The sequence below is a fragment of the Microcebus murinus genome, chromosome 14 (genome assembly GCF_040939455.1).
Source record: "Microcebus murinus isolate Inina chromosome 14, M.murinus_Inina_mat1.0, whole genome shotgun sequence".
Lineage (NCBI taxonomy): Eukaryota > Metazoa > Chordata > Mammalia > Primates > Cheirogaleidae > Microcebus > Microcebus murinus.
Window position 1 is genome coordinate 13,093,933 of NC_134117.1, and position 26,806 is coordinate 13,120,738.

Genomic DNA, 26,806 nt, shown 5'->3' on the forward strand with positions numbered 1-26,806 from the left:
GGATCTCTGACATAGTGTCCCTGTGCACACAGTTTCTCCACCTTAGACCAAGTCTCTGTTTCTCTGTTTCTGCAGGAGGGACTGAACTTCCTCCTATTCAACCACAAAACAGCAAGCAATGTTAACTAGAACTGACTTAGAAGGGTGACAGATGGAAGGTATTATACAAAATGTTAAAGACAAATTAGTTTTTTATTGTCAAGCATGACATTACTGCCCTCAATAGTTAGGATCATTGCAATAATAAGAACTCTAAATACATCTGCACACTCTGAAGTTTTCATAGCATTCTGGTCATTTATGCTTTCTTTATCTTGCATAACAACATTTTTACTGAATGGCATAGACTATATTCTTCCAACTCCTACCCAGCTTAGTTGATCTTTGAGAAACTAGATTTTGGTTTTAGTGTATGCAGCAGATCATTATTCTATAACAATGGCCTGAAACCTATAACTCTTTCCTAGGTCCTCATCCCTATGCAATGACATGTTATCATTCCTCCTCCCAAGAAATGGAGCCTATTTTTTCACCCCCCCCCCCCCCCGGATTATGGGCTGATCTTGTGATTTGCTTTGACTAATAGAATGTGAAAGAACTGACATTGTGCAAGTCTAGGGCCTCAGTCTTAAGAGGCCTTTCAGCACCCTTCTTGCTCTCTTGGAACCCACTTGCCATGTTAAGAAATCCAGGCTCACTGGCTGGGGAGAGAAGCCCTGGAGGATAATAGACCACTTAACAGAGGAAAACCAGTCCCAAGGCCCCAGACATGAAAGGTCATCTTGGACTTTCCCATCCAACTTAGCCCAGCCCAGCCCCTAGCTGGATATAACTTTTGAATTACCCAGCTGACTCCACACAAAGCAGAGTCTCACCAGAACTCTGAATCTTGACCCCTCAGAACCCTGGGCAAAAAAATAATTGCTCTTGTAAGAAACTATGGTTTGTGATGCAATAGATAACTGAGACAGCATAATTTCAGAAATGTAATATAGTCAGCAGAGATCAATAATTGGCATCATCCTTTTTTAAAACAAGGATTTCTCTTACATTAGGTTTCTGTAAATCTACAGATTTATATTCACAATTAATTGTGATCTAGACAAGACAGTTCGTTAGAATATAGTGAACTATTAATTTTCAAAGTAATGGTTCCTTAGTAATAAATATAATTTAAAATAGGATATCTTGAAGTCTTAAAACTCATCTGAAGACTTAATGTGAAGGATAAATGTACTTTTAATCTAATAAAATTGTAGGAAATCTCATAATGTTTCAAAATGGTAGCTTATGATAAATGTATGTTTTACTTAAATTAATCCTTTACAGAATTTCATATGATCTGTGTATAACACTTAATATAGTTATATGAAGAAGTCTTTTGATCTGTATTTTATCCTAATTGAAAGGATTTAAGGCCACAATATGAAAAATGAGAGAAATAAGTTTTATAATAGGCTTTTTTTGAATGAATTTTGCTTATCTCTACTAGGTGAAATTGATTTTAATTCTTATTTGAGTACCTGTAGATTCACCAGTTGCATTTTTTAAACCATTCCTCTACAAGTGGCAGATCACATAGTTTCCATTACTTTGCCACCACAAACAATGCTGCAGTGACACCCTTGAATGTGTATCTACATACTCACACTTTGAAAATAGTTCATGTTTTATTTTAGATGAGTCACATTTAGTAGTATCTTACACTTGCTTCTGCTACTTTATTTGGTGTTCAGATACTTGATATTGTGTGTAAACAAACATAAAGCCCAACTCCAGGGCATCCTTCCTTACTGGTCATTCTTCCAAGGCCTGGTATCCTGGACCCAGCTTCCCCAGCCAAATGTGCTCCTAAGCTGTGGCCATTCAAGTGCGCTTTGGAAGGGGAATATCCACATTTTTTCTGAAAGGATTGTTTTAAAGGAAAACAGAATATGTAGGATGGCTTAAATATGCTTTAGAAAAGAAAAAGCCAGAAGCAACATTGTTCTCTCTCTTGCACATAAGATGGAGACTGGTAAACTGACAAAGTGATACCTCTGGGCACCTACATCTTTATCTGATCAAGGGGCAGAATCAGAGGCCTGGAAGAATGCCCTCTATTGGAGCTCTTCTTGTGTTAAGGAGCTGGCCTCCTAGTCTTTGGGAATAAGAGTACAGCCCCAGCAGCTATATTTGTGGCTTCCAGATCCATGCCTATCCCTCCTGAGGCCAAACCCTTTCAGCACATCGCTAACATGGGTCAAAAGCAGCTAGCTCATGCCTACACTGTTATCCACTTTGCTTGTGTCTGTCTCCTTCAAGGTAAGGCAACAGTAGAAGGAACTTTTAAGAATATTCACAAACTCAGACAATGCAATAGCAAGAAAACAAATAACATCATTAAAAAATGAGCAAAGGACTTGAAAAAAATATTTCTCAAAAGACATACAAATTATCAACAGGTCTATGAAAAAATGATGAATATCACTAATTGTCAGGGAAATGCAAATTAAACCACAATGAGACATCACCTTATATCTGTTATGTTAATTAGTTTGATATAATCATTCCACAATGTATACATATATCAGAACATATCATCAAAAGAAAAAAGATGATATATGTTGGCAAGGATGTGGAAAAAGGGAACCCTTGTATACTATTGGAAGGAATGTCAATTAGTACAGCCATTATGAAGGACAGTGTGGAGATAGTCCTCAAAAAATTAAAAATAGCTGGGCATAGTGGCTCATGCCTGTAATCCCAGCACTTTGGAAGGCTGAGGTGGGAGGATTGTTGAAAGCCAGGATTTCAAGACCAATCTGGGCAACACAGCAAGACCCAGTTTCTAAAAAAAACATTTACCTGGGTGTGGTGGTATGCTCCTGTAGTCCCAGCTTACTTGGGAGGCTGAGGCAGAAGGATTAGTAGAGGCCAGGAGTTTGAGGCTGCAGTGAACTATGATCATGTCATTGCACTCCAGCCTGAGTGACAGAGTGAGACCTTGTTTCTTAAAAAAACAAAATTAAAAATAGAACTACTATGTGAACCACTTCTGGAAATATATATAAAGTGATTGGAATCACTATGTTGAAAAGATATCTGCACTCTTATATTAATTGCAACATTATTCATAATAGCCAAGATACTGAATCAACCTAAGTGTCCATCAACAGATGATTGGATAAAGAAGATGGAGTATACATACGCAATGAAATACTATTCAGACTTAGAAAAGTTGTCATTTGTGACAACATGGATGAACCTAGAGGACATTATGCCAAGTGAAATAACCCAGGCACAGAAAGACAAATACTGTGTGATCCCACTTATATGTAGAATTTTAAAAAGTCAAACTTATATAAGTAGAGAGTAGAATGGTGGTTACCAGAGGCTGAGGGGTAGGGTGGGAAGATACTGATCAAAGGGTACAAAATTTCAGGTAGACAGGAGGGATAAGTTTTTGAGATCTATTGCATAGCATGATAACCATAGTTAATAATAATGTATTATATATTTCAAAATTGCTAAAAGAATAGATTTGAAATGTTCTCATTACAAAATATTGATAGTATATGAAGTGATGGATATGTTAATTAGCTTGATATAATTCCACAATGTATACATATATTAAAACCTCACATTGTACCCTATAAATATATATAATTGTCAATTAAAAACAAAAATTTAAATAAAAAATAATACACACAAATAGATTATATGCCTAAAGTTTAGCAAAGAAACAAAAAACCAATGTAATAACAAAAAAAGGAGCAAGAATTTTTTAATAGTTAATATCAGACTATGTATATATATTTTAATTGTGGTAAGGACATTTAACATGAGAACTATACTCAACAAAATTTTAATTGTACACTACAGTATTGTTAATTATAGGCATGATGTTGTACAGAAAATCTTTAGAACTTATTCATCTTGCATAATTTAAACTTTATACACATTGAATAGCAACTTCCCATTACTTTCCTCTTCCTCCCAGCTCCTGGAAACCACCATTCTATTCTCTATAAGTTTGACTATTTTACATACCTCATGTGAGTAGAATCATGCAGTATTTGTCCTGTGACTGGCTTATTTCACTTAGCATAATGTCCTACACGTTCATCCACGTTGTTGCATATGACAGTATTTCCTTCTTTTTAAAGGCTGAATGATATTCCATTGTATGTATATACCACATTTTCTTCATCATTCATTCATCTGTCGATGGACATTTAGGTTGTTTCCATGTCTTGGCCATTGTGAATGAACAAGGGAATGGAGATATCACTTCAAGATCCTGATTTCAATTCCTTCTGCTACTGATTTCTAGTTTTATTCCATTGTGGTTAGGAAATACACTTCGTATGATTTCAGTCTTCTTAAGTTTGCTAAGACTTGTGACGTAACATATGATCTATCCTTGAGAATATCATGTGTGCAATTGAGAAGAATGTGTAATTTGTGGTTGTTGGGTGGAATATCCTGTAAATGTCTGTTAGGTCCATTTGGCTGTTTAATTCTGCTATTTCCTTATCAATTTTCTGTCTGGGTGATCTATCCATTATTGAAAGAAGATTATTGAAAGCTCCTACTATTATTGCATTGCTGTCTATTTCTCCCTTTAGTTCTGTCAGTGTTTGCTTTGTATATTTAGATGCTCTGATGTTGAGTGCATATATAATTGTTATATCTTCCTGAGGAATTGACCTTCTTATTCTATAATGACCTTCTTTGACTCCTGTGATAACTTTTTTGACTTAAAGTCTACTTTGTCTGATGTAAGAATAGCTACTTTGTCTGATGTAAGAATTGCTCTCTCATGGTTACCATTTGCATGATTATCTTTTTCTGTTTTTCACTTTAAGCCTATGTGTGTCCCTAAATTTAAAGTGAATCTTTCATAAACAGCATATTGTTGGATCACTTTTTAATCCATTCAACCACTCTATATCTTTTGTTTAGAGAATTTAATCCATTTACATTTAAACTAATTACTGATGGGGAGGGACATACTATTGTCATTTTATTTTATTTTATTTCATTTTTTTCCTGTTCTCATTTAAAAAATTTATTTTTTATTGTTCTTTTGCCCCTTTTCCTCTCTTGCTGTCTTCCTTTGTGTTTTGTTGATTTTTTTTTTTGTATTGATATGCTTTGATTTCTTTCTTTCTTCTCCTTTGTGTATCTTTTATAGGTACTTTTTTTGTGGCTACCATAGAGTTACATAAAACATCTTATAGTTATAATAGTATATTTTAGGTTCATAACAGCTTAACTTCAATTACATACAAAAATCTACACTTTTACTTCTTCATATCCAACACTTCATGTTACTATTGTCACAATTTACATCTTTTTATATTGTGTATAAACATTAACATATTTGTACAGTTATAGTTATTTTTAATACTTTTATCTTTTAACTTTTATGCTAGAATTTAAAGTGATTTACCTACAATGGTTACAGTATCATTGTATTTTGTATTTGTCTGTATGTTTACCTTTGCCAGAGAATTTTATACTTTCATATGCTTTCATAATACTGTTTTGTGTCCTTTTTATTTCAATTTGAGGAACTCCCTTGAGCATCTCTTATAAACATGTCTAATGGAGATGAATTCCCTTAGCTATTGTTTGGGAAAATTTTATCTCTTCTTCATTTTTGAAGGACAGTTTTGACAGGTGCAGCATTCTTGATTGGCAGTGTTTTTCTCTTTCTTCACTTTCCTTGAGAAATCCACTGATAGTCTTATGGAGGTTCCCTTATATGTGACAAATTGCTTTTCTCTTGTTGTTTTCAAAATTCTTTGACTTTGGCTCTTGATAATTTGATCATGATGTGTTTCAAAGTGGATTTCTTTGCATCCATCTTATTTGTGATCTGTTAGGGTTCCTGGATCTGGATGTCAATCTTACTCTCCAGATTTGGGAATTTTTTTTGACATAATTTCCTTATTTAAACTTTCTTCCCCTTTATCCTCTCCCTTTTCCTTCTTAGACTCCCATAGTGTATTTATTGGTCCACCTGGTTGGTGTCCCATGAGTCCCTTAGGCTTTCTAGGTTTTTTGTTTTGTTTTGTTTTGGTTTTTTTTGCTCCTCTGACTGGATACTCTCCAATGATATATTTTCAAGTTCTCTCATCCTTCTTTCTGTTTGATCTAGTCTGCTATTGAAACCCTCTAGTGAATTTTCAGTTCATTTCTGAACTGAAAATATTCTTCTGGTCCAAGATTTCTGTTTGATTCTTTTTATATTTTCTGTCTCTTTGTTGAAATTCTCACTTTTTTCATGTAATATTCTCCTGATCTCATTAAGCAACTTTATCATGGTTATTTTGAATTACCTGTCAGACAAATTATATATCTCTGTTTCATTAGGGTCAGTTTCTGAAGATAAATCTGTTCCCTTATTTGGGATATATTTCCTGTTTCTTCATTTTCCTTGACTCATGATGTTGATATCTGCACATTAGAAAAACGACCATCTCTCTCAGTGTTCATGGATTGTCCTATATAGGAGAATACTCTCATGAATCAGCCTAGTCAGAGATACTGGGGGTGGGGGGTCGTGGGAGACCTCTCAAACCTTTGTGCTAATGTAAACCACTGTCTTTGTTCTTAGTAGCCCCCAGGTATATAGAGTAAGTTGGGTGATGTAAGTGGTTCAAGACAGATGAGACAGAATCTAGTCCCTTAGGCAGCCCATGGAAAAATTAGAAATTTTGATTTGTAGTCAAACTCTTTCCATCCCAAGGAGAACATGGAATCTAGGATTTTCTGCCCATTCACTCTGCACTTCAGGGGAAGGGACTATGGAAATTGCTTGCATGCTAGTTCATTCTGCCATTTTTGTTCTCATTGGCTCTCAGGGTTCAAAAGATGCTGGGTCTCATCAGTGGTCCGAGACATGCAAGATTGAAGTGAATTCCTCAAGCAGCCCCCAGAAAATTTGGAATATTGAACATTGAGTTCAGCTTTTTCCATCTCCAAGGTGAAGCTGGAAGCTAGGAGTTTCCTTCAGATCATATGACTCTGTGCCAGGAACAAAAGTAATGGCAAAAAGGTGTCTCAAATTATCCTACTGGCTTCAATGAAGCTGGTCTTATACTTACCCAGGGTGTAGGAGCCTCTCAACTAGTTTTGGGACTTCTCACAAAAAGAATTTTTCTGTGTATTATTGTTTGTGGGGAAAGAAAAGGCCCAGGGCTTTCTAATTTGCTATCTTGATGACATCACTCCTGAGCAAGCATTTTTATTAACAGTTTCATCTAAGTTTCAGGTTTTCATGATTATGGTGAAAATCAAGCAGTTGATTGCACTTGCAAACATTTGTCATTTGATCAAATGTTCTATTTTTCTACCAGTTATGTTTTCTACCATATGTAATATATATGTCCCTTTACAAAGAGTATTTTTCTGTGTCACTTATGTAGGTGAATGGATGCCAGTGAGTGACACATGGTCATTAAGGCATCACTTCCATCACTACTCCCACTATTTTACATCTCTATTTTCTTTCCTGTCTCCCTGTACAGGCTGGTATCAGAGATCAGCTCTCAGCCCTCCTCCCCTTCATTCTTTTTCTCCTTCTTCCCCATCAACCTAATTAATATCTTGTTCCCAAGCACCTGTGTGGCCCAGAACCAGTGCAGGTGGGGAAGTGTGGTGACCTAGTTACCTCTGATGAGATGATAGAGAGGTAGAGAAGAGACTCATCTGTTTCTTTAGCTGCTCCTTCTTTAAGCTTGACTCATGAATTATTCTCAGGGCATTCCAGACCCTCCTCACTCTAAACCCTCTCCCCTTCTTCACTTTTAGCCTCCAAGGTGGCCTGTTCAATTCAGTGAATATTTAATTCAGCAAACACTTCCCTTCATTTCTGCACACATCTCCTGCCAGCTTCCTATAAGTCACTACTGTTTATTTACTGCACTTATAAAAGCCCACGACTTAGGCCCTAGGATCAATGAAGAAATTCCCAAAAGCTTACAGTTGGTTTTTCTCCAAAGAGGAAATGAATCTGATTTCATCCTTTGTATGCAAAAAAATTTCTTGTACTCTAAGGACTTCCTTGTACTCTAGTCTTCCTGACAGAAAGAGAAGAGAAGATAGAGAAGTATGTGGCCACAAGTGAATATTTGACTCCCTGATTCCTTCTTCAGGCTATTTACTAACTGTGGTCAAGGTTCAAATATCAGCTCCACTGGCTGCTCACCCACTTTGCTTCTGTTCCTGCCACTCTACATCCTGTTGCATTTTCTACATGGCACTTGCCCCCACCTGGCATTTTCTTGTTCATTTATTTATAGATTGCTTCCATTGCCTACTAGAGTCATAGAAGAAACACTGTCTTGCTCACAAGTCATTATCTTCAGTGGCTGGAATAGTGTCCAGCCCACAGCAAGGGTAGAATAAAATATTTAATATTATTTAATTAAAATATATTTAATAATATTTAATATTTTATTCTATACTTGAATGAATCCTCCTTTAAAATCTGAAAAGATCACACATCTTTAGATTTTATTTCACTGCATTTTAGGGTGGGAAATTACATTCTCCATGGCAAAGCATTTGGAGATTAATAAATGTCTCACAGTATAGGCCTCATAAATAGCAAGGTCTATTTTATTCTTTTAGAAAATATGTAGGTTAAATAGTTATATCTGGACTGGCTTATAGACCTAACTAACTCATTGCCATAGTACCCTTTTTTTGTGGAAAAATGCATTTTATGCTCTAAACAGCATTCATAAGATAGAAACAGTTTATAATCATTAAGGATAGATTTACAATGTGATGAAAACTAACCAACATGGTCCAATGTGCTGACCAAAGCAATGACCTTGAAGGGACTTTTCGGTGATGAGTCTGTGTAGATACTCTGCCACCAAGTGCTCCTTCATATAACCACAGGGTCTTCTTTTCCTAAGCAGAAACTCTCCTTTTCTGACTACTGTGCACAAATGCTTATTATTTCATATGTTCAGTAGTTGCTTAAGCAAATAAAAAGGACAGAAAATTGTCTGGAATTCTGGGTGTTATGATCCAAAACCAATTAAATAAAATAATTCTTCTTACCATGAGAACATCAATAAAATAAGCCACCTCACCACCAATAATGTGTAGATTGTTTATAGCATAGATTTATTCCAGTGAAACATTAATCCAGTCTAAATTAATGCAGTTTATATCTTCTACTTGTAGCAGTGACTGGTACAAAGATTTATTATGAATACTAAAGAAATAAGTGTTAAAGAAAACCAAAGTGTCTCAAGACTTGATTCTATAATAAGAAATAATATTAATAAGTATTAATTGAGAATCTACTATATGTTAGGCTGTGTCCTAACCCTTTTATATATATTAACTTATTTAATCCTTACTCAATGAGATAGATAAGTTGTTTTCACCATATGGTCTTATAAACAATTAATTGCTTATGATATTAGCAATCTATTAATCTTGAGTATAAGGGAGAAAGATTAATTTCATGGAATTAACTTGGGACTTCTTAAGTTAAATGAGAAATTGATCATACCATTTAATCTTCTGTAAGGGAAGAATTTACACAAGAATGATTGTGAGAATCTGCTCCCATTATAATCTATGCAATTCATAATAAATAAAAATAAATGGAAAATGGATAACTCATTTGAGGCCTTAGAACACAGATAATGTAGATAACTAAATGGAGGATTTCTATAAATATGCATTAATACCTTGCAAAGTACATTCATGTTAGACACAAAGCTTTCATGCTAGTGTAAAGAAGAATTTATTCATATCATACATTATATATGTTTCTCTGCCATTTGCCACTTGTTCTCCATTCAGGTACATTGATACAGGTGATCTTGTCTGTTCCAAAATGTGAGGCTTGGATGGTTAACCAATTAACTGCACCAATCTCCTATTTCAAGTGGAAAGAGATTAAGGTAAAATAATAACTAAAAAGAATTTAATATTTAGTGGGCTTATTCTAAAGGTGCTCAAAAGTCTTTTGCTAAATTTAACAACCATCTTTAATACAATTTTACTAAAGAAATAGTTACAGCTACGTTTTATAAAAGTACCAAAAATTATTAATTCACTATAAATGTAATATACAAATTTAATCATAAGGAAAAATCTTTGATTTTTAAAGTAATGTTTACAAGAAAATATGGGGAAGCTTACATCAGAATTTCAGAAATTCTTACTTTTGTACAGTACTCCCCAGTTTTCAATGTGATTCATGCACATTATCTTATTTGATTATATCATATAATCATATAAAAATAAGTTTTTTATATGATTATGTCAAATATCCTTTGCTATACTTCTTTTATTTTGTTGGATTGCTTTTATAACCAAACTCTCAAAGACATCAGAATACTATGAATTTAAATGATTTTGTTATAAAAAAATTAAAAGGCACAAGCATAAGCCATTCCATTGGGGAAAAGGAAATAATCAACAAATAGCAAGTTTGACAATTGTGAATCTTTTAACTATAATAGGAAGCAAAATATTTAAATATTTACAAAATTCAAATGAAAAGTCTATTACTAGCTACCTGTGTATGATAGTAATATAATTAATCTTAAAACTTGCTTGGCTAGTAAAGTATCTCCAAAACTGTAAGCTGATGACTATGAGAATCATAAGTTGGCTCACACAGTAATTATAATAGCTAAAACTCCTACCTGTTTGCTGGCCATTGTTGTAAGCACTTTATCAAGTAGCTCATTTAACCCTCACAACACTATGATGTGGGTATTAATTTTACAAATTAGGAAAGAGGGAAACTGAGAGGTCAAGTACTCATCCAAATGTACGATAGCTGAGTTCTGAAGCCCAGGTTCAAACCCATGTAGTTTTTGAAGTGATGTACTTAACCACTGGGTTCTCAGATTGCGCTCTGCTCATAGCATTCTCTACTGATAGGACCCAACCCACATGTGGGATTTGCTGAGGCAGGCAATAACATCAATTGTATGCAGGCCTTTTAGGAAGTACTTCTCTGCTAAATAACACAACCCAAGTGCAAAAACATCATTCTATCTATGTATCTAAAAGAATCCAGATGCTCACTCATTCCAACTCTTTTAGACCTAGCTGGAGCCCCTCATACACCTACTATAGTACTGTTTCAACATGAGAAAAACCTATTAGAGGGAATTTAGTAGAAAAAGTCTGTTTATTCTTTCCTCATAATGAGAATAGTTTGAAGAAGTGAGACCTTGCTCAATCCTCAAAGTGGGAATCAGACAAGTATTGTGGAATCCAAGCATCCTCCATTGTCACAAAAGCCACTGAGGAGTTTAATAAAGTAAGAAAGGTAGAAAAAATATTTTGGTTCATTTCACATTCACTCTGGCACACACTTCTAGAGTAGTTTACCAACGAAACATGGGAAATCCATACAGCATCATGGGATCAAAAGAAGACAGCTTGGCCTCTGCTGCCACAAGGATAGAAAACAAAAATGATGTCAATATCATACAAAATAGGTCACTCAGAGGAAGGATTAATTAAAGTATCAAGGTGTAGCTGGGCCTTTTCTTTTAATATCCTTTAACTGACTAGACATGGAACCTAATTAATGGTTGATCAACCAATTCTGATGGTTACACTCCAGGCAATCTCATCTCTAGTAAGTCAGAATTAGTCACCAGTTTAGGCCTTGACTAAAGCTGCAGATACAGAAATTACCAGAAGTGTGCAATTTGTGCATTACCACCAGCGACTATTGATACATGTCACTCTAGGTAAGGAGTCATGGATTCAAGGGGGAAGTGGGTTGGTTTTATTCTCACAGAAAGGTAACTGTAATGACTATGACCTGCACAACACCAAGTTCATTGCACCACACCATGTTTACCTTTGATGATTCCTCCTTTGGAGAAAAAAGTATGTACATTGCATAGAGTTTACATCTGATTTCTTATAAATAAAGACAGTCATATTCATGCAGCATATGGGTCAGGCCTGGGGAAATCCTGGTTTTATTTATTTATTTTTTTGTTTATTTCATATTTTACATTTCTTTCTTTTTAATTTATTTATTTTTATTTTAGTGTATCATGAGGGTACAAGTATTAAGGTTACATATATTGCCCATGCCCCTCTCTCCCCTTGAGTAAGAGCTTCAAGTGTGTCCATCCCCCAAATGTTGCACATCTTACTCGTTTGGTTGTATATAACCATCCCCTTCTCCCCCCTCCCACCTTCACGACCCCCTATAAATGTTACTCCTATATGTCCACTTAGGTGTTGATCCGTTAATACCAATTTGATGGTGAGTACATGTGGTGCTTGTTTTTCCATTCTTGAGATACTTCACGTAGTAGAATGGGTTCCAGCTCTATCCAGGAATATACAAGAGGTGCTATATCACCATTGTTTCTTAAAGCTGAGTAGTACTCCATGGTATACATATACCACGTTTTATTAATCCACTCATGAATTGGTGGGCACTTGGGTTGTTTCCACAGCTTTGCAATTGTGAATTGTGCTGCTATAAGCATTGGAGTGCAGGTGTGTTTTTCATAAAGTGACTTTTGATCTTTTGGGTAGATGCCCAGTAGTGGAATTGCTGGATCAAATGGTAGATCTATTTGTATCGCTTTGAGGTATCTCCATATTGCTTTCCATAGAGGTTGAACTAGTTTGCAGTCCCAGAAGTGTTCCTCTCTCTCTGCATCCATGCCAGCATTTATTGTTTGGGGACTTTTTGATACAGGCCATTCTCACTGGAGTTAAGCGATATCTCATTGTGGTTTTGATTTGCATTTCCCTGATGACTAGAGATGTTGAACATTTTCTTCATATGTTTTTTGGCCATTATTCTGTCTTCTTTTGAGAAGTTTCCGTTCATGTCCTTTGCCCATTTTTTGATAGGGTTTTTTGATTTTTTTCTTGCTGATTTTCCTGAGTTCTAAATAGATTCTAGTTATCAGCCCTTTATCAGATGTGTAGCTTGTGAAAATTTTCTCCCATTCTGTGGATTGTCTATTTGCTCTCTTGACAGTTTCTTTGGCTGTGCAGAAGCTTTTTAATTTGATCAGGTCCCATTTATTTATTTTTGTTGCTGCTGTGATTGCCTTTGGGGTCTCCTTCATAAATTCTTTGCCTAGGCCAATGTCTAGAAGAGTATTTCCAACATTTTCCTCTAGAATTCTAATAGTTTCACACCTAAGGTTCAAGTCTGTTACCCAGCGTGAGTTGATTTTTGTGAGAGGTGAAAGGTGTGGGCCTTGTTTCAGTCTTCTACATGTGGCTATCCAGTTTTCCCATCACCATTTGTTGAATAAGGATTCTTTTCCCCAGTGTTTGTTTTTGTCTGCTTTGTTGAAGATTAGTTGGCTAAATTAGGATGGTTTTATATTTGGGTTCTCTGTTCTGTTCCACCGGTCAATGTCCCTGTTCTTGTGCCAATCACAAGCTGTTTTAATTACTATAGCCTTGTAGTATAGTTTGAAGTTTGGTAAATTGATACCTCCTATTTTGTTTTTATTGCCTAGGATTGCTTTTGCTATACGAGGTTTTCTCTGGTTCCATACGAAGAGTAAAATTATTTTTTCTATATCTGTGAAAAATGATGATGGTATTTGATAGGGATTGCATTGACTCTGTAGGCCACTTTGGGTAGTATAGACATTTCAACAATGTTGATTCTGCTGACCCATGAGTATGGTATATTCTTCCATCTGTTTACGTTCTCTGCTATTTCCTTCTTCAGTGTTTCATAGTTCTCCCTGTAGAGGTCTTTTACCTCCTTAGTTAAATATATTCCAAGGTACTTTATTTTCTTTGTTGCTATTTTGAAGGGAGTTGAGTCTTTGATTTGGTTCTCACTTTGACTGTTGTTGGCGTATATGAATGCCTCTGATTTCTGTGTATTGATTTTGTATCCTGAGACTTTACCAAATTCTAGGTATGATATCATGTCATCAGCAAAGAGTGAGAGTTTGATCTCTTTTGCTCCCATTAGGATGCCCTTAATTCCACTCACTTGTCTGATTGCTGTAGCGAGAACTTCCAGCACTATGTTGAACAGAAGTGGAGATAGTGGGCAACCTTGTCTTGTTCCAGTTCTAAGTGGGAATGCTTTCATTTTTTTCCCCATTCAGTATGATATTGGCTGTGGATTTTTCATATATGGCTTGTATCACTTTTAGGTAAGCCCCATCTATACCTATTTTGTTGAGCATTCTTATCATAAATGGGTGTTGAATTTTGTCAAATGCTTTCTCTGAGTCTATTGAGAGGATCATATGGTCTTTGTTTTTGCTTCTGTTTATATGGTGAATTACATTTATAGATTTGCGTATGTTGAACCATCCCTGCATCCCTGGGATGAAGCCCACTTGGTTGTGATGAATTATTTTCTTGACAAACACCTGGATGCGATTGGCTAGGATTTTGTTGAGAATTTTTGCATCTATATTCATAAGGGATATTGGTCTGTAGTTTTCTTTTTTTGTTGCATCCTTTCCAGGTTTTGGTATTAGGGTTATGTTTGCTTCATAAAATGTGTTGGGGAGGATTCCATCCTTTTCAATGTTGTGGAATAATTTCTGTAGGATAGGCACCAGTTCTTCTTTGTTGGTGTGGTAAAATTCGGGTTTGAAACCATCTGGTCCAGGACTTTTCTTTTTAGGAAGGTTTTTTATTACTGTTTCATTTTCAGTACTTGATATCAGTCTGTTCAGGAATTCTATTTCTTCCTGGTTGAGCCTAGGGAGGCTTTGCGTCTCTAAGAAATTGTCCATTTCCTCCACATTTTCTAGTTTGTGTGCATAGAGGTTTTTGTAGTATTCATAAATTATATCTTGTATCTCTGTGGCATTAGTTGTAATTTCTCCTTTATTGTTCTTGATGGAGCTTATTAGAGATTTTTCTTTTCTGCTTTTTGTTAGTCTAGCCAATGGTGTGTCAATTTGGTTAATTTTTCAAAGAACCAACTTTTTGTTTTATTAATCTTCCATATAGTTTCCCTATTGTCAATTTCGTTTAGTTCTGATTTGATGTTAATGATTTCACTTCTTCTGCTGGGTTTGGGGTTGGTCTGTTCTTTTTCTAGCTCTTTGAGATAATTCATTAGGTTGTCTATTTGTGATCTTTTCGACTTTTGGATATAGGCATTTATGGAGATAAACTGTCCTCTCAGGACTGCTTTAGCTGTGTCCCACAGGTTTTGGTAACTTGTGTCACCTTGTCATTTAGTTCAAAGAATCTTTTGATTTCCATCTTGATTTCCTCATTTATGAAGTGATCATTCAGCAGAAGGTTGTTTAGTTTCCATGACTTTGTGTAGAAATGAGAACTCCTGTTAGGATTGATTCCTATATTTATACCATTGTAGTCTGAAAAGATACATGGTATAATTTCTATTTTTTTAAAATTGTTTGAGACGTGCTTTTTGTCCTAGCATATGGTCAATCTTAGAGAATGACCCATGAGCTGATGAGAATGTATATTCAGTGGTTTTGGGGTAGAATGTCCTGTAATGTCAGTCAGGCCCATTTGTTCTAGAGTTTTGTTTAAGTCCATTATTTCTTTGTTGATTTTCTGTTTGGAGGATCTGTCCTGTGCTGTCAGTGGGGCGTTAAGGTCTACAACTATTATGGCATTGGTGTTTATCCATTTGTTTAGATCCAGTAGAGTTTGATTTATGAATCTGGGTGCCAAGGTTGGATGCATATATATTTAGAATTGTTATGTCTTCTTGTTGAACTGTACCCTTCACTATTATATAGTGACCTTCTTTGTCTTTTATTACTTTTGTTGATTTAAAAGCTAAGTTATCTGTAATCAGCACCACCACGCCAGCTTTCTTTTGGCTTCCGTTTGCTTGAAATATTGTTCTCCACCCCTTTACCTTTAGTCTATATGCATCCTTGCAGGTTAGATGTGTTTCCTGAAGGCAGCAGATACTTGGCTTGTGTTTTTTTATCCATTCGGCCAGCCTATATTTCTTGAGTGGGGAGTTCAAGGCATTCACATTTACTGAGATAACTGATAGGTGGGGCAGATTTCTGTTCATTATGTTGGGTTGAATTTTGTTGCTTTGTTTTCTCTCTTGAGCCATTGTGGTATCTGGGCTTTGATCTTTAGCTTTGAGTAGATTTACATTCGTGTTTATTGGGCTGATCCGTGGGTAACACTGTTTTGAGTACTTCTTGAAGGGCTGGTCTTGTCTTGGTGAATTCCCTCAGTCTTTGCTTATCTGAGAATGTCTTGATTTCTCCTTCATATACAAAACTTAGTTTTGCAGGGAATAAGATTCTAGGCTGGGCATTGTTCTGTTTCAGAAGAGTGAGAATGGGGCCCCAGTCTCTCCTTGCTTGTAGAGTCTCAGTAGAGAAGTCTGGTGTTATTTGAATAGGCTTTTCCTTGTATGTTACTTGCTTCTTTCATCTTACAGCTCTTAGAAGGGCCTCTTTAGTTGATATTTTGGTCAGTCAGACTTCATGCATGTCATGAAGTCTTCTTATTTGCACTGAATCTTCCAGGGGTCCTCTGAGCTTCTTGAACTTGTATATTGAGATTTTTTAGCAAGGCCTGGGAAATTTTCCTTTATTATATCTTCATATAGCTTGTCCAACCCTTGGGTGTTTTCTTCTTCCCTTTCTGGTAACCCTATAATCCTCACATTAGGTTTCTTCACATAATCCCACATCTCTTGTAGGCTTTGCTCTTTTCTCTTGTTTGTCTGCTCTATCTCTGTGACTGATTTATTTAATTGGAAGGTGTTATCTTCAATCTCTGAGATTCTTTATTCTGTTTGATCTACCCTGTTCTTGAGGCTTTCCACTGTATTTTGTAGTTCCTTGAATTGATTCTTCATTTCTAGGAGTTCAGTTAAACTTTTCTTCATTGTATCAATTCCTTTAGTGAATTTGTGTTCCAGGTCCTGGAATCTTTTTGTGTTTTCTTTGTGTTGGTTATCCAGTTGCTCTTGGAGGTTGTTGAATTTTCTTATGATCCACATTCGAAATTCCTCTTCTGTCATTTTGGTTGCCTAATTTTGGTGAGTGTCCATTTTTAAGGGGCTGGTGCTCCTCTTTGGGGGTGTGGTTTCCATTTGGTTCTTCATATTTCTGGAGTTCCTTCATGATTTCTTCTCATCTCAGTCAGTTGTTACTTCTTTCCTTTAGGTTTTCGTTTGGGTATTGACACACCTTGTTTAGTCTCTGAGCTGGTAGGTGGTGTTTGTGGGTGAGAGTCGACCACACCCTCTATGATGAGCCAGTAGGTGCTGTGAAAAGGGTGTGCAGGGTGTCCTCCTTGTCAGTTGGTGGCACTTGCCTGGGGGAACAGGCTATGCTGTTGTTTTTGTGTCCTGTAACCAGCTCTTGTTCCTCTAGAGAGGCACTCTAGTGCCTCAGGTGGCTGGTGGGGCCCTAGGACTTCCAGGTTAGCCCTTTTCTCCCCCTCAGTGAGGGCTGGTCTGGGAGTGAGTCTGGGTGGAGCTGGGTTGGGTAAGCCTGCCCTCAGGTACCACAAATGCCATTAGAAGGGGTCAAAGTTCTGTTCTTTGCTTCCAGGAAAAGTTGTCAGTGAGGAGCTGGAATGGCCCCGCTCAGTCAGAAGGTCTGCGTGTGGGGGTGGGGCTGTCTGACACCTGCAGTCTGGAGCGGGCCTCGCTCCTTTCCATCCTCCCCAACTCCACGGCTACTCCTGGGCCTCTGCCAGCAGGCCAGACCTGAGGCCACTGGGCCTCCTCTGGCTGTGATGCCGGCCGGGAGGTTCCCTTCGCAGGAACACCGCCTGGGCTGGGTGCACGGCCTCCCTTTGGGAGGAGGGTTGCCCTCTAAGATGCTGATCTGCCTCTGAAGGCACACACACGTCAGTAGGCTGTTCACGTATATCCCTTCTGTGCCCCAGGCAAGGCGAGACCTGGGTGCATGGGATCTGGTCTGCAGGTCTGACCTCTGGCCCCAGAGTGCAATCCCTAACCCCACCAGGGAGAGGAGTGCCAGTCTCAATTCACCCACGGGGAGCCCAAGCTGGGTCTATGCCTTTCAGCCTCAGGGACTGCCCCGTTCTCCAGGGATCACCGGGCCAGCAGCACCTGGGAGGGCTGGGGGATAGGGAGCTCACCGTCTGAGTTCCCCTCAGTCAGCTGTAGGGCCCCAAAAGGGAAGGTCCCATTCCCTGGAGGCAGGCCGGCTGGTGGCTATATTGTCTCTCTCGGCAGCCATGGATAGGTACGGGAGAGGGGAGAAGGAGGCAATATGGCACCTGCCATTCATCTTGGGTCTGTGCAAAGGGAGGTGCCCGCGGGAGTTGGGAGCCTGGTGCCGCACCCACTATAGGCTTACTGCTTGCTGGTGGTGGCCATCTCTGGGCTGGTGTCCACAGGTCTCTCCACCTGCTGTGGAGCCCACCAGCAGTCCGAGATGCAAGGGAGGGGAAAGTTAACTCCTCCACCTATCCTTGCCACTGGTCTCCAGGCTGCTCCAGAGGTCTCTCCTTCCAGTTCTCCTCCACAACCTCCTCCCGTGGAGTCTCCTGTGGTCTCAGGCACCCCTCCTTCCAACCCTCGTCTGATATATGCTCATCTCCTTGCTTCTTTCTTCTAATTTCTCCTAGCATCTTTCTTTTCTGCAGAGACACTCTGGTGGTGTTTCTCGTCCGCCATATTGATTAATTCTCGAAATCCTGGTTCTAGTATACATCTTGACTCATCCTATATCTTAGTTGTCAAAAAACAGTAAAGAGTTGTTTTTACATACGTATTGTGTCTGGTGAACAGCCAGGTACAAATCAGACTATGTTTGCATGGTGTGGAGGCTGAGCAGAAGACTGTTTTGGTTGGGGAGGCCCAGTGGCAGGTGAAGGGTCTGAGGAAAGCAATCTATAAGCAAGGTTATGGATTCAGGTAAGGACTGGAAATGATCTTCTCTGGCCTGCTTTCTCTCCTGCTACCTATATATAGATTTTCCACCCAAGCTGAGTCTTATATTTGTTTCTCTGCTCTTTAAATTTCAGGAACTCTTTGGTTTTCAGCTTTCAACTCTAGGCAAAAGACTTTTCAATCTTTCCCCAGCTCTGACTGCCCACTTAGCTGTAAGACTAATATCTCCAATAGCCTGCTCAAACCTCATCTGTCCAAAATTTAACTAATTCTCTTACATCCCCAGTTTTTTGATAAGAGGGTCATCATTCTTCCAATTATTCATACATAAAATCTCAGGATAGTTTATGATGTTCATCATGTCAATTTTATATAATGTTATCATACCCACCTTCATTCTTCTAGTTTAGGCTGGTTCCCCATGTCTGATCCAAACTGCACTACAGCTTTATATTTAACATTATCAAATAGTACTTTCTGTGATGATGAAAATAGTCTATACTGACACTGTCCAATATTGTAGCCACTAGCCACATGTGGCTATTGAGCATCTGAAATATGAGTGGTGTGGCTGATCAACTGAATTTTAAATTTTATTGTAATTTTGATAGTCACATGTACCTAGTGGCTACTGTGTTGGACATCACAGTTTTATATGGTCTTGGAGTCACTTTTACTCTCTTCCAGCTCTGGGCAAGAGAGTACATTACAGCCAGAGTAAATACCCTAAAGCATCTCTTAAGAGCTCTCAGTGGTGCCTTATGGCTCACAGGATGAAGTACAAAATCCACAGGAAGGAATTATACAATTTATCCTTAAACTACTTCTCTAACTTTACTTTTAAGGCCTTCCTCCCTGTCTCAAACCCAGACTATTGTCATTCATCAGACAGGCCCTGCAGTTCCTCACCTTTGTGTTCATGCCATTTCCTTTGCCATGTCCCTGCTTGTCTCTGCTTGTGAAACTCTTGCCCCATCCTTCAGGATACACCTCAAATATGTGTCCTCTTCCAAGCCTGGTCCCAACACTAGCCCCAAGGTGAAGGCAAGTTCTTCTTCACTTTGTTCCCAAAGTCTTTTATTTGCATCTTATACCATAGATCATAATTCATGTTGCAATAAAGGTATTTGTTTGTATAACCTATTTCCCCTAACACAATAAATTTAAGACATTGTCTTGTTTATTCAATTCAATATATAATAGGTGCTGTTGCTTATTTACAATCTTACCCATGAAAATTTCAATCAGTATATTAACTAAACATAATATCAAATTCATCTCATATAAAGCAACATATTCAAAGCAATCTTTACATTTAAATACTAAGATGAATAATATGGGAAAAATTCTTGATTATAATGATAAAAAGAATTATTTGCCTTTAAATCAATAGTTTATGCCAGAATAGGTTACTGTATCTGTTTTCTGTATCTATAGCTACTACATCTTGTGTCATAGAATAATATATGTGTGAAGGCAGCAAGTTTGCTTACCCGATAGGTTTTGGGATTATATATACTGTAGAGGAGAAAGCTAGTGTTTATCTTCTCTGGAGACCAGGGTAAATCTCCCAACTTTGTTGACAAAATCCCAGTCCATGGTAAATCATGCTTAAAACACCCTACCCTTTCACAGCAAACTTCTTTTCCTGTAGTAAAAAGACATAGTGTCAGTAATACAGGAAGCAGGCCCCGAGAGAGGCTGTCTTTTCCACTATGAGAGTTAAATTAGTCTTTAATTTTGGACATTAATAAGATATATTACTTGCAGATATTTTCTCCTGTTCTGTTGTTTGCCTTTTCATTTTGTTGATTATTTTCCCTGCTGTGCTTTTAGTTTAATGTAGTCCTTTGTTGCCTGTGCTTTTGGTGTCATATCCAAAAAATCGTTGCTAAGACCTGTGTCAAGGAATTTTTTCTATCGTTTTTTAGGAGTTTTATGGCTTCAGGTCTTACACTTAAGTCTTTAATTCATTTCAAGTTAATTTTTGTGTATAACATAAGGGTCCAATTCCATTCTTTTGCATGTGGATGTTTAGTTTTCCTAACATTATTTATTGAAGAGACTATCCTTTCCCCCTGTATATTCTTGGCACCCTTGTCAAAGATGAGTTGACCATATATGCATGAGTGTGTTTCTGGGCTCTCTATTTTGTTCTGGTTTATGTATCTGTTTTTATGCCAGTACTATACTGTCTTTATTACTATGGCTCTGTAATACAGTTTTAAATCAGGAAGTGTACAGCCTCCAGCTTTGTTCTTTTTCAAGATTGCTTTGTTGGTTATTTGGGATCCTTTGTGATTCCATATGAATTTTAGGATTGTTTTTTCTATATCTGTGAGAAGAGCACACAGGAAACTCATACAACTTAATAGCAAAAAAGCAAATAACCAAATTAAAAAACAGGCAAAGAAACTGAATAGATGTTTTTCAGGCCAACAGGTGCTCAACATCACTAATCATCATGGAAATGCAAATCAAAACCACAATGCGTTTTCTGAGTCTTGGCAGAGAATAAAGAAAAAGAAAAAAGAAACCAAAAAACCCACAATTGTTAGGATGGCATTGACTGTATCCCAGCCCCTGCAGAGCCCAGCTAGAAGGGCGGCTTGAAGGTGAGAGACAACAACTCCATAACCCAGCATGGCCTGCTCTCCACTTTGTCTCACCTTTTCCTCCAATATAGTCAATTACTCTGTTTTTAGCTCATTTATTGGCTTCAATTGTAAATTTAAATAATCTTCTATTTTTGATCCATACCTCATATTCCTTCCTCATAACTTGACTCCCTACCTTTGCAAGAGGAAGTTTTTAGTGAACCCGCCTCTCCTCTTCCTCCTTTCCATTTTCCAAGGTCTGTCAGCTGCAGTTTCACTTTTGTGCTGTCAAGATGGATAATATTCAGACTTTGTTCTATAATCATAATTAAGTCTTCCATGCTTTGTCTGTATGCTGGCTCTAAAAAGTTGAAAATCAATAAACAGAATTTATATTATTAGGACTAGATAAATATTTTTGCCTTCAGCCAACTAGCATGCTGTAATTATATTAAATATTTCCTTCTCAGCAACTCCATTGTTCAGACACCCCCTTCCCTTCAAAGGAGACTATTCAAATGAATTCTTTCTTCTAATACTTGAATTACTCAAGATCAGTGTCATTTTAGTTTACTTCATATTTGGATCATGTCTTTAGTGTGCTGTTTTTGTTTTCTTGGATTCTCTAGTTGCTTTTTTTTCTCTTGTCAAAAGGATAAATATGTGCCTTCTTCAGTATATCCAGTATATTGCAGCTTCTTAACATTGCTCCTGCCTGGAATCCATTCTGATCCTGTTCTAATTTGAATCAATGATTTCTTATTTGGATCATAGCTTCCTAATACAACCTTCTGTTTTTCCTAGAACATCCAGGTACCTTTATTTTTTCCATTCTATGGCTTTTTTTCCTCCCTCCAAGATATCAACTACATTATTCAGTCTATGGAAGAAAGTTTTGATTTTGAAATGAATATTTTTATAACTATTCCCTATTTTCTATGTTTATAATTTACCAGAGGCATTTGCCACTGTGCTCTTTTCAATAAGAAAATACTCACAGAAAAAACATGAAGTTTGAAGAAACTAGATGTGATAAAGCAGACTGAGCAACATCATAAGATATTAAAGCTACTTAAGAGAAAATTAAAAGATTAATAGTTCTCTAAAAATAACATTTGCTATAAAATTAAAATGGGGCCAGTAACTTAAGCGGCTAATAATAACGGATATAGTTTTAAAACTATGGCATTGACAAATACTGGGCAGCCATCAAAAATGTTTATAGAGAATTTGTAATGATATTTGTAATGGGGAAAAAATAAAATTCAAAGAAACTGTACTGAAATATTAATAATAGTGATATCACAGTAGTTATTTTCTTCTTTATATTTATCTCTGTTCTCAAATTTTCAATAATGAATACAAACTATTTTTATAATAATAAAAAAGTCACAAAAGGAAAAAAAGAGTGCTTCTTTACCAAATGATGCCCAGTCTGGTTTCTTTTTCTTATTAATACTAATAAAATACCAAAAACAGATTGATCCCTATGTGTCATATATAAGAAATGAAAACTTAGCAAAACTGATGATGTAAGTGAAAGGTTGCATTGCTATTAAGTGGCAGGAAAAACAAGTGAACCATCAAGCAGGTTATTCTATTACTAAGTTGAACTGGGAGGTATACTATCTTATCTTTTTGTAGGTTATGTTGTGGTAACAAATAGCCCCCACATCTCATAGTCGTACAAAAATTAAAGTTTATTTCTTGCTAACGTTATATTTTGGCTACAGCAGCTTTAGGCTGGCTCTGGCTGTGATTTACCAGTCTTCTTCATTGCAGAATCCAAGCTAAAGGAGTAGGCTCTGTTCTGTACATGTTATCTTTGGGGCAGAGGAAAAGGATGTAACAGTTGAACCATGCAAAGGCTCTTAGAGGTGTCCAAACTTGACATACTCTTTTAAATGTCATGTGGTCAAGGGTGAGCATGTATAATGATCTTAAAGGGAAGGAGAGTAAATAATGGGGAAAAATAATGCAATCTACTATGAAAGGGTATGCAGCTTTCAGTTTTTATAAGTACCACCAAAATGAAAACCTTATATACTCCACCAGAATGAAATGCTTTTGTTATTTCAATTTGCATTTATTTAATTACCAGAAGCTTTGAATATACCTTTGTACATTTCTGGCCATTTGTATATCTTCTGTGGATGAGATCTTTGTGTCCTGTGTGTATTTTTCTAAAGTTTGCTTTTTCTTATTTATTTGTAAATATTCTTCGAATAGTGGAGGAATTTGTTTCCTTTCAGTCCAATATCTGGCAAATTTGCTCATTTGTTGTTTATATATTTGTTTTATTTCACTTTTGCCCTAAAGAGGTTTTACATTTTATTCAATCAAAATTATCAATTTTTCTTAATAGCTTAGTGGTTTTATCTTCTTTAGAAAAGCCTTCCTCATTCCAAGATTATTAATAATTTCACTCTTTTCTTTCTTACTTCTATTGTTTCACTGTTTACTTTTAAATGTTTACCCCTAGGGGATTTATTTTGGTGTAAGGCATAAGATTTGCATCTAGAATGTTAATTCTCTTAACATAAATTTATGCAAAATATAGTCATTTTGACTTTCTCCATATCTGAGTTTAGTTTACTTTATTTAAATTTGCCATCATTGTTTTCTATTTTATTAGTTTTATTAAGCAACTGCCACAGTTGAGATTTACCAACTCAATTTTTTTTTCTGTTTTCCTAATTCATTAACTTCTATTTTTATCTTTATTAATTAAATTTTTCCTTTGACCTTACTTGCTCTTTTTCTAGTTTCTTCAGTTCTTGAGTTATCATATTTTAATACATTCTGCAGTTGAAATGTTTTATTTCCTCTTTGGCCTAAGAGTACTTTAAAGAAACATTTGATATATAGCACATTACATAAAGCTAGTTTTAATTGGTTAAGAAATCATGTAAATTGACATATTAGTTCATGTTTTCCTAATTTCTACTTTCTAGAGGAGTCATTTCTCTATCTTACTGTGAGCAGCCTTTTCCAGTGACACAGAAATGCTGGGAAATAGATTCAATAATTTATTTGAGAAATATTTATTTGTTTGAGTGCCTATTATTTGCCAGATACTGTTAGCACTGGAATTCAGCAGTGGAAAAAATAGTCCTAGTCCTCCCGGAGTGCATAGTCTAGCAGGGGATGTAGGGACAGACAATAAATAGGAATAAATAAATAACATGTGGTTTGTGTTAAATAGCGATGGTGCTGGGAGAAACATAAAGCACAGAAGGGATGAAGGGATATGTGTGCCTTTAGGTGAGGAGGGGTCTGCAATTCAAACAGGATAACCAGGGAAGACCTCATTGAGAATGCGGCTTTTGAATCAAGACCTGAGGGGTGAGGAGAAAACCATGTGGATATCTGGGGGGAACAGTAGTCCAGGCAGAGGGAAGAAAAGCACAAGACTCTGCAAGGCTGTAAGTAGCCTATTATGACTGAGGAATTATGAGGAGGCCACCCTGATTGGGGTCCAGGGAATGAGGAAAGGCAGAAGAGAAAGAGTCAATACCTTATGCCACAATATCAAAATCTCTGGGGAAAAAAGTTGGTTTTTGATTACTTTGTTCATTTGTTTTCTAGTTTGCAGTAATTCATTTGGCAGCAAAAACTGACCTGAGACTATTATTGCATTCATCCCATTTATTGGGAATAGTTATAAATTTTACGACAGAAATATTCATGTGGTTATAAGAGGAGTGCTACCCAAGATCCTTCTGGGGGTGATATATAGTATATTTACCATAGTACTTTTCTAAAATCCAAAAAGAAATCTTAATTTTGAAATTTATCTGGCCTCAAGGAATTTGAATAAGGTATGAAGAACAAGTAGCAGGGAATTACGCTGGAGAGGGAACAGGGCTAAAGTGCCTTGTAGAGCCCTGGAAGGACTTTGGCTTTTACCCTGAAATGAGATGAGAAGCCATGGAGGGCTCTGAGCAGACAAGTGACATGGACTGACTGAGGGTGGCTTCTGGGTGGAGACTAGATTGAAGCTGGGCAAGGATAGAGGCAGGAAGGCCAGCCAGGAGGCTGTTCTAACAAACTATATAAAAGACCATGGTGGCTAAGGCTAGGGTGGTAGCTGGGGAGGTAGTTACAAGTGCTCAGGTTCTTGATATATTTTGAAGGAAGATTCAAAAGGACTCTCTGACAAATTGACAGTGAGGTGTGACAGAAAGAAAAGTTAGAATGAGGTTAAGGTTTTTGGATAGACCACCTAGAAGACTGGAGTTGCCATTAGTTGGGATGGGGAAAACTTTGGGAGGAATAAATTTGGGGGTAGATGTTGAGAATAAAGTTTTGGATAGATAGATACCATATGAATTAGATACCTAAGTGGAGATGTTACAGAGGCAGTTGCAGATATGATCCTGGAATTCAAGAGAGTTCAGCTGGAGGTACTGAATTTGGAAGTTACTAGCATACATGTTAGGTACCAGAAGATTGAGTGCAAATGGACTCTGTTATAAATCTAATAGATGAGATATAGGTAATAATACAAATGTGATATATTTAATTATCACATTTGATATTTAATTTATGGCAGCTGTGTAATGGACATATGTGTGTTGTAAAAATGTGGGTTTTATCGAAATTTTATATAACTATATTTTGTTAAAAATACATTTTATTAGGCAGCCAGCTCTTTCCTCAATTCCCTTCTCACTAAGTTTAAATCTCATGGTCAATTTTAACCACTCTTTGGGTATACATCTTGGACATCTCTGCTGTTTTTGCCTCACTTGGCTTAGTAAACATTTTTAAATTTAAAAAGTACAAAGATCTACAATACAAGGATAATACAGGACTTTTTTAAAATCACCCCATCTTGTATGTTTTTTACAGCAATTTTTAATGAATCTACTATAGCACTTAGCATATTATAGAATTGTTAGGCATTTGCCTATTAATCTCCTTCCCTACTCTGAGCCATTTTGGGACAAGGACTGGATTTTGTTCATCTCTGGGCCCCCAACACCTGGCAATAGGTCTATCATAATAGACACTTGATCAGTATTTTTTGAAAGAAAAAAGAGTGGCATTATATTTCATTGATCTTACATCATCCAAGGAAATTCTTCCTCTAGAGAGATTATCTTTCTAAGAGATGAAGACTTATACTTTAACAATTGTATTTAATGAGGATCAGATAGCAATGAATCCATAGATGCTTGCTGAAATCGTGGCAGTTCTGCCTGAAAAATGTCACATAGAGGAGTTAATGATAGATTTCAAAAGTTCATCACAAAATCTATCCTCTTTTCAAAGCTTTTAGCCCAGCATTGCCAATGTCTTCTGCGCCTTTTGGGTGTTTTAACTGAATCATAAAGTCAGCATATCTGAGTCTTAAGAAACTATTTTATCT

At 36.8% G+C, this 26,806-nt stretch overlaps 1 protein-coding gene across 1 annotated transcript; it reads right to left on the reverse strand.

Moving 5' to 3' along the window:
- Positions 1-1,393: 1,393 nt before the first annotated feature.
- Positions 1,394-21,773, reverse strand: LOC142875375 (pancreatic lipase-related protein 3-like). The gene is given in 6 exon segments (XM_076009649.1): positions 1,394-1,398; positions 1,795-1,903; positions 9,067-9,198; positions 9,779-9,898; positions 20,329-20,483; positions 21,629-21,773. Coding segments are annotated over 6 exon segments (666 nt in total).
- Positions 21,774-26,806: the final 5,033 nt, after the last annotated feature.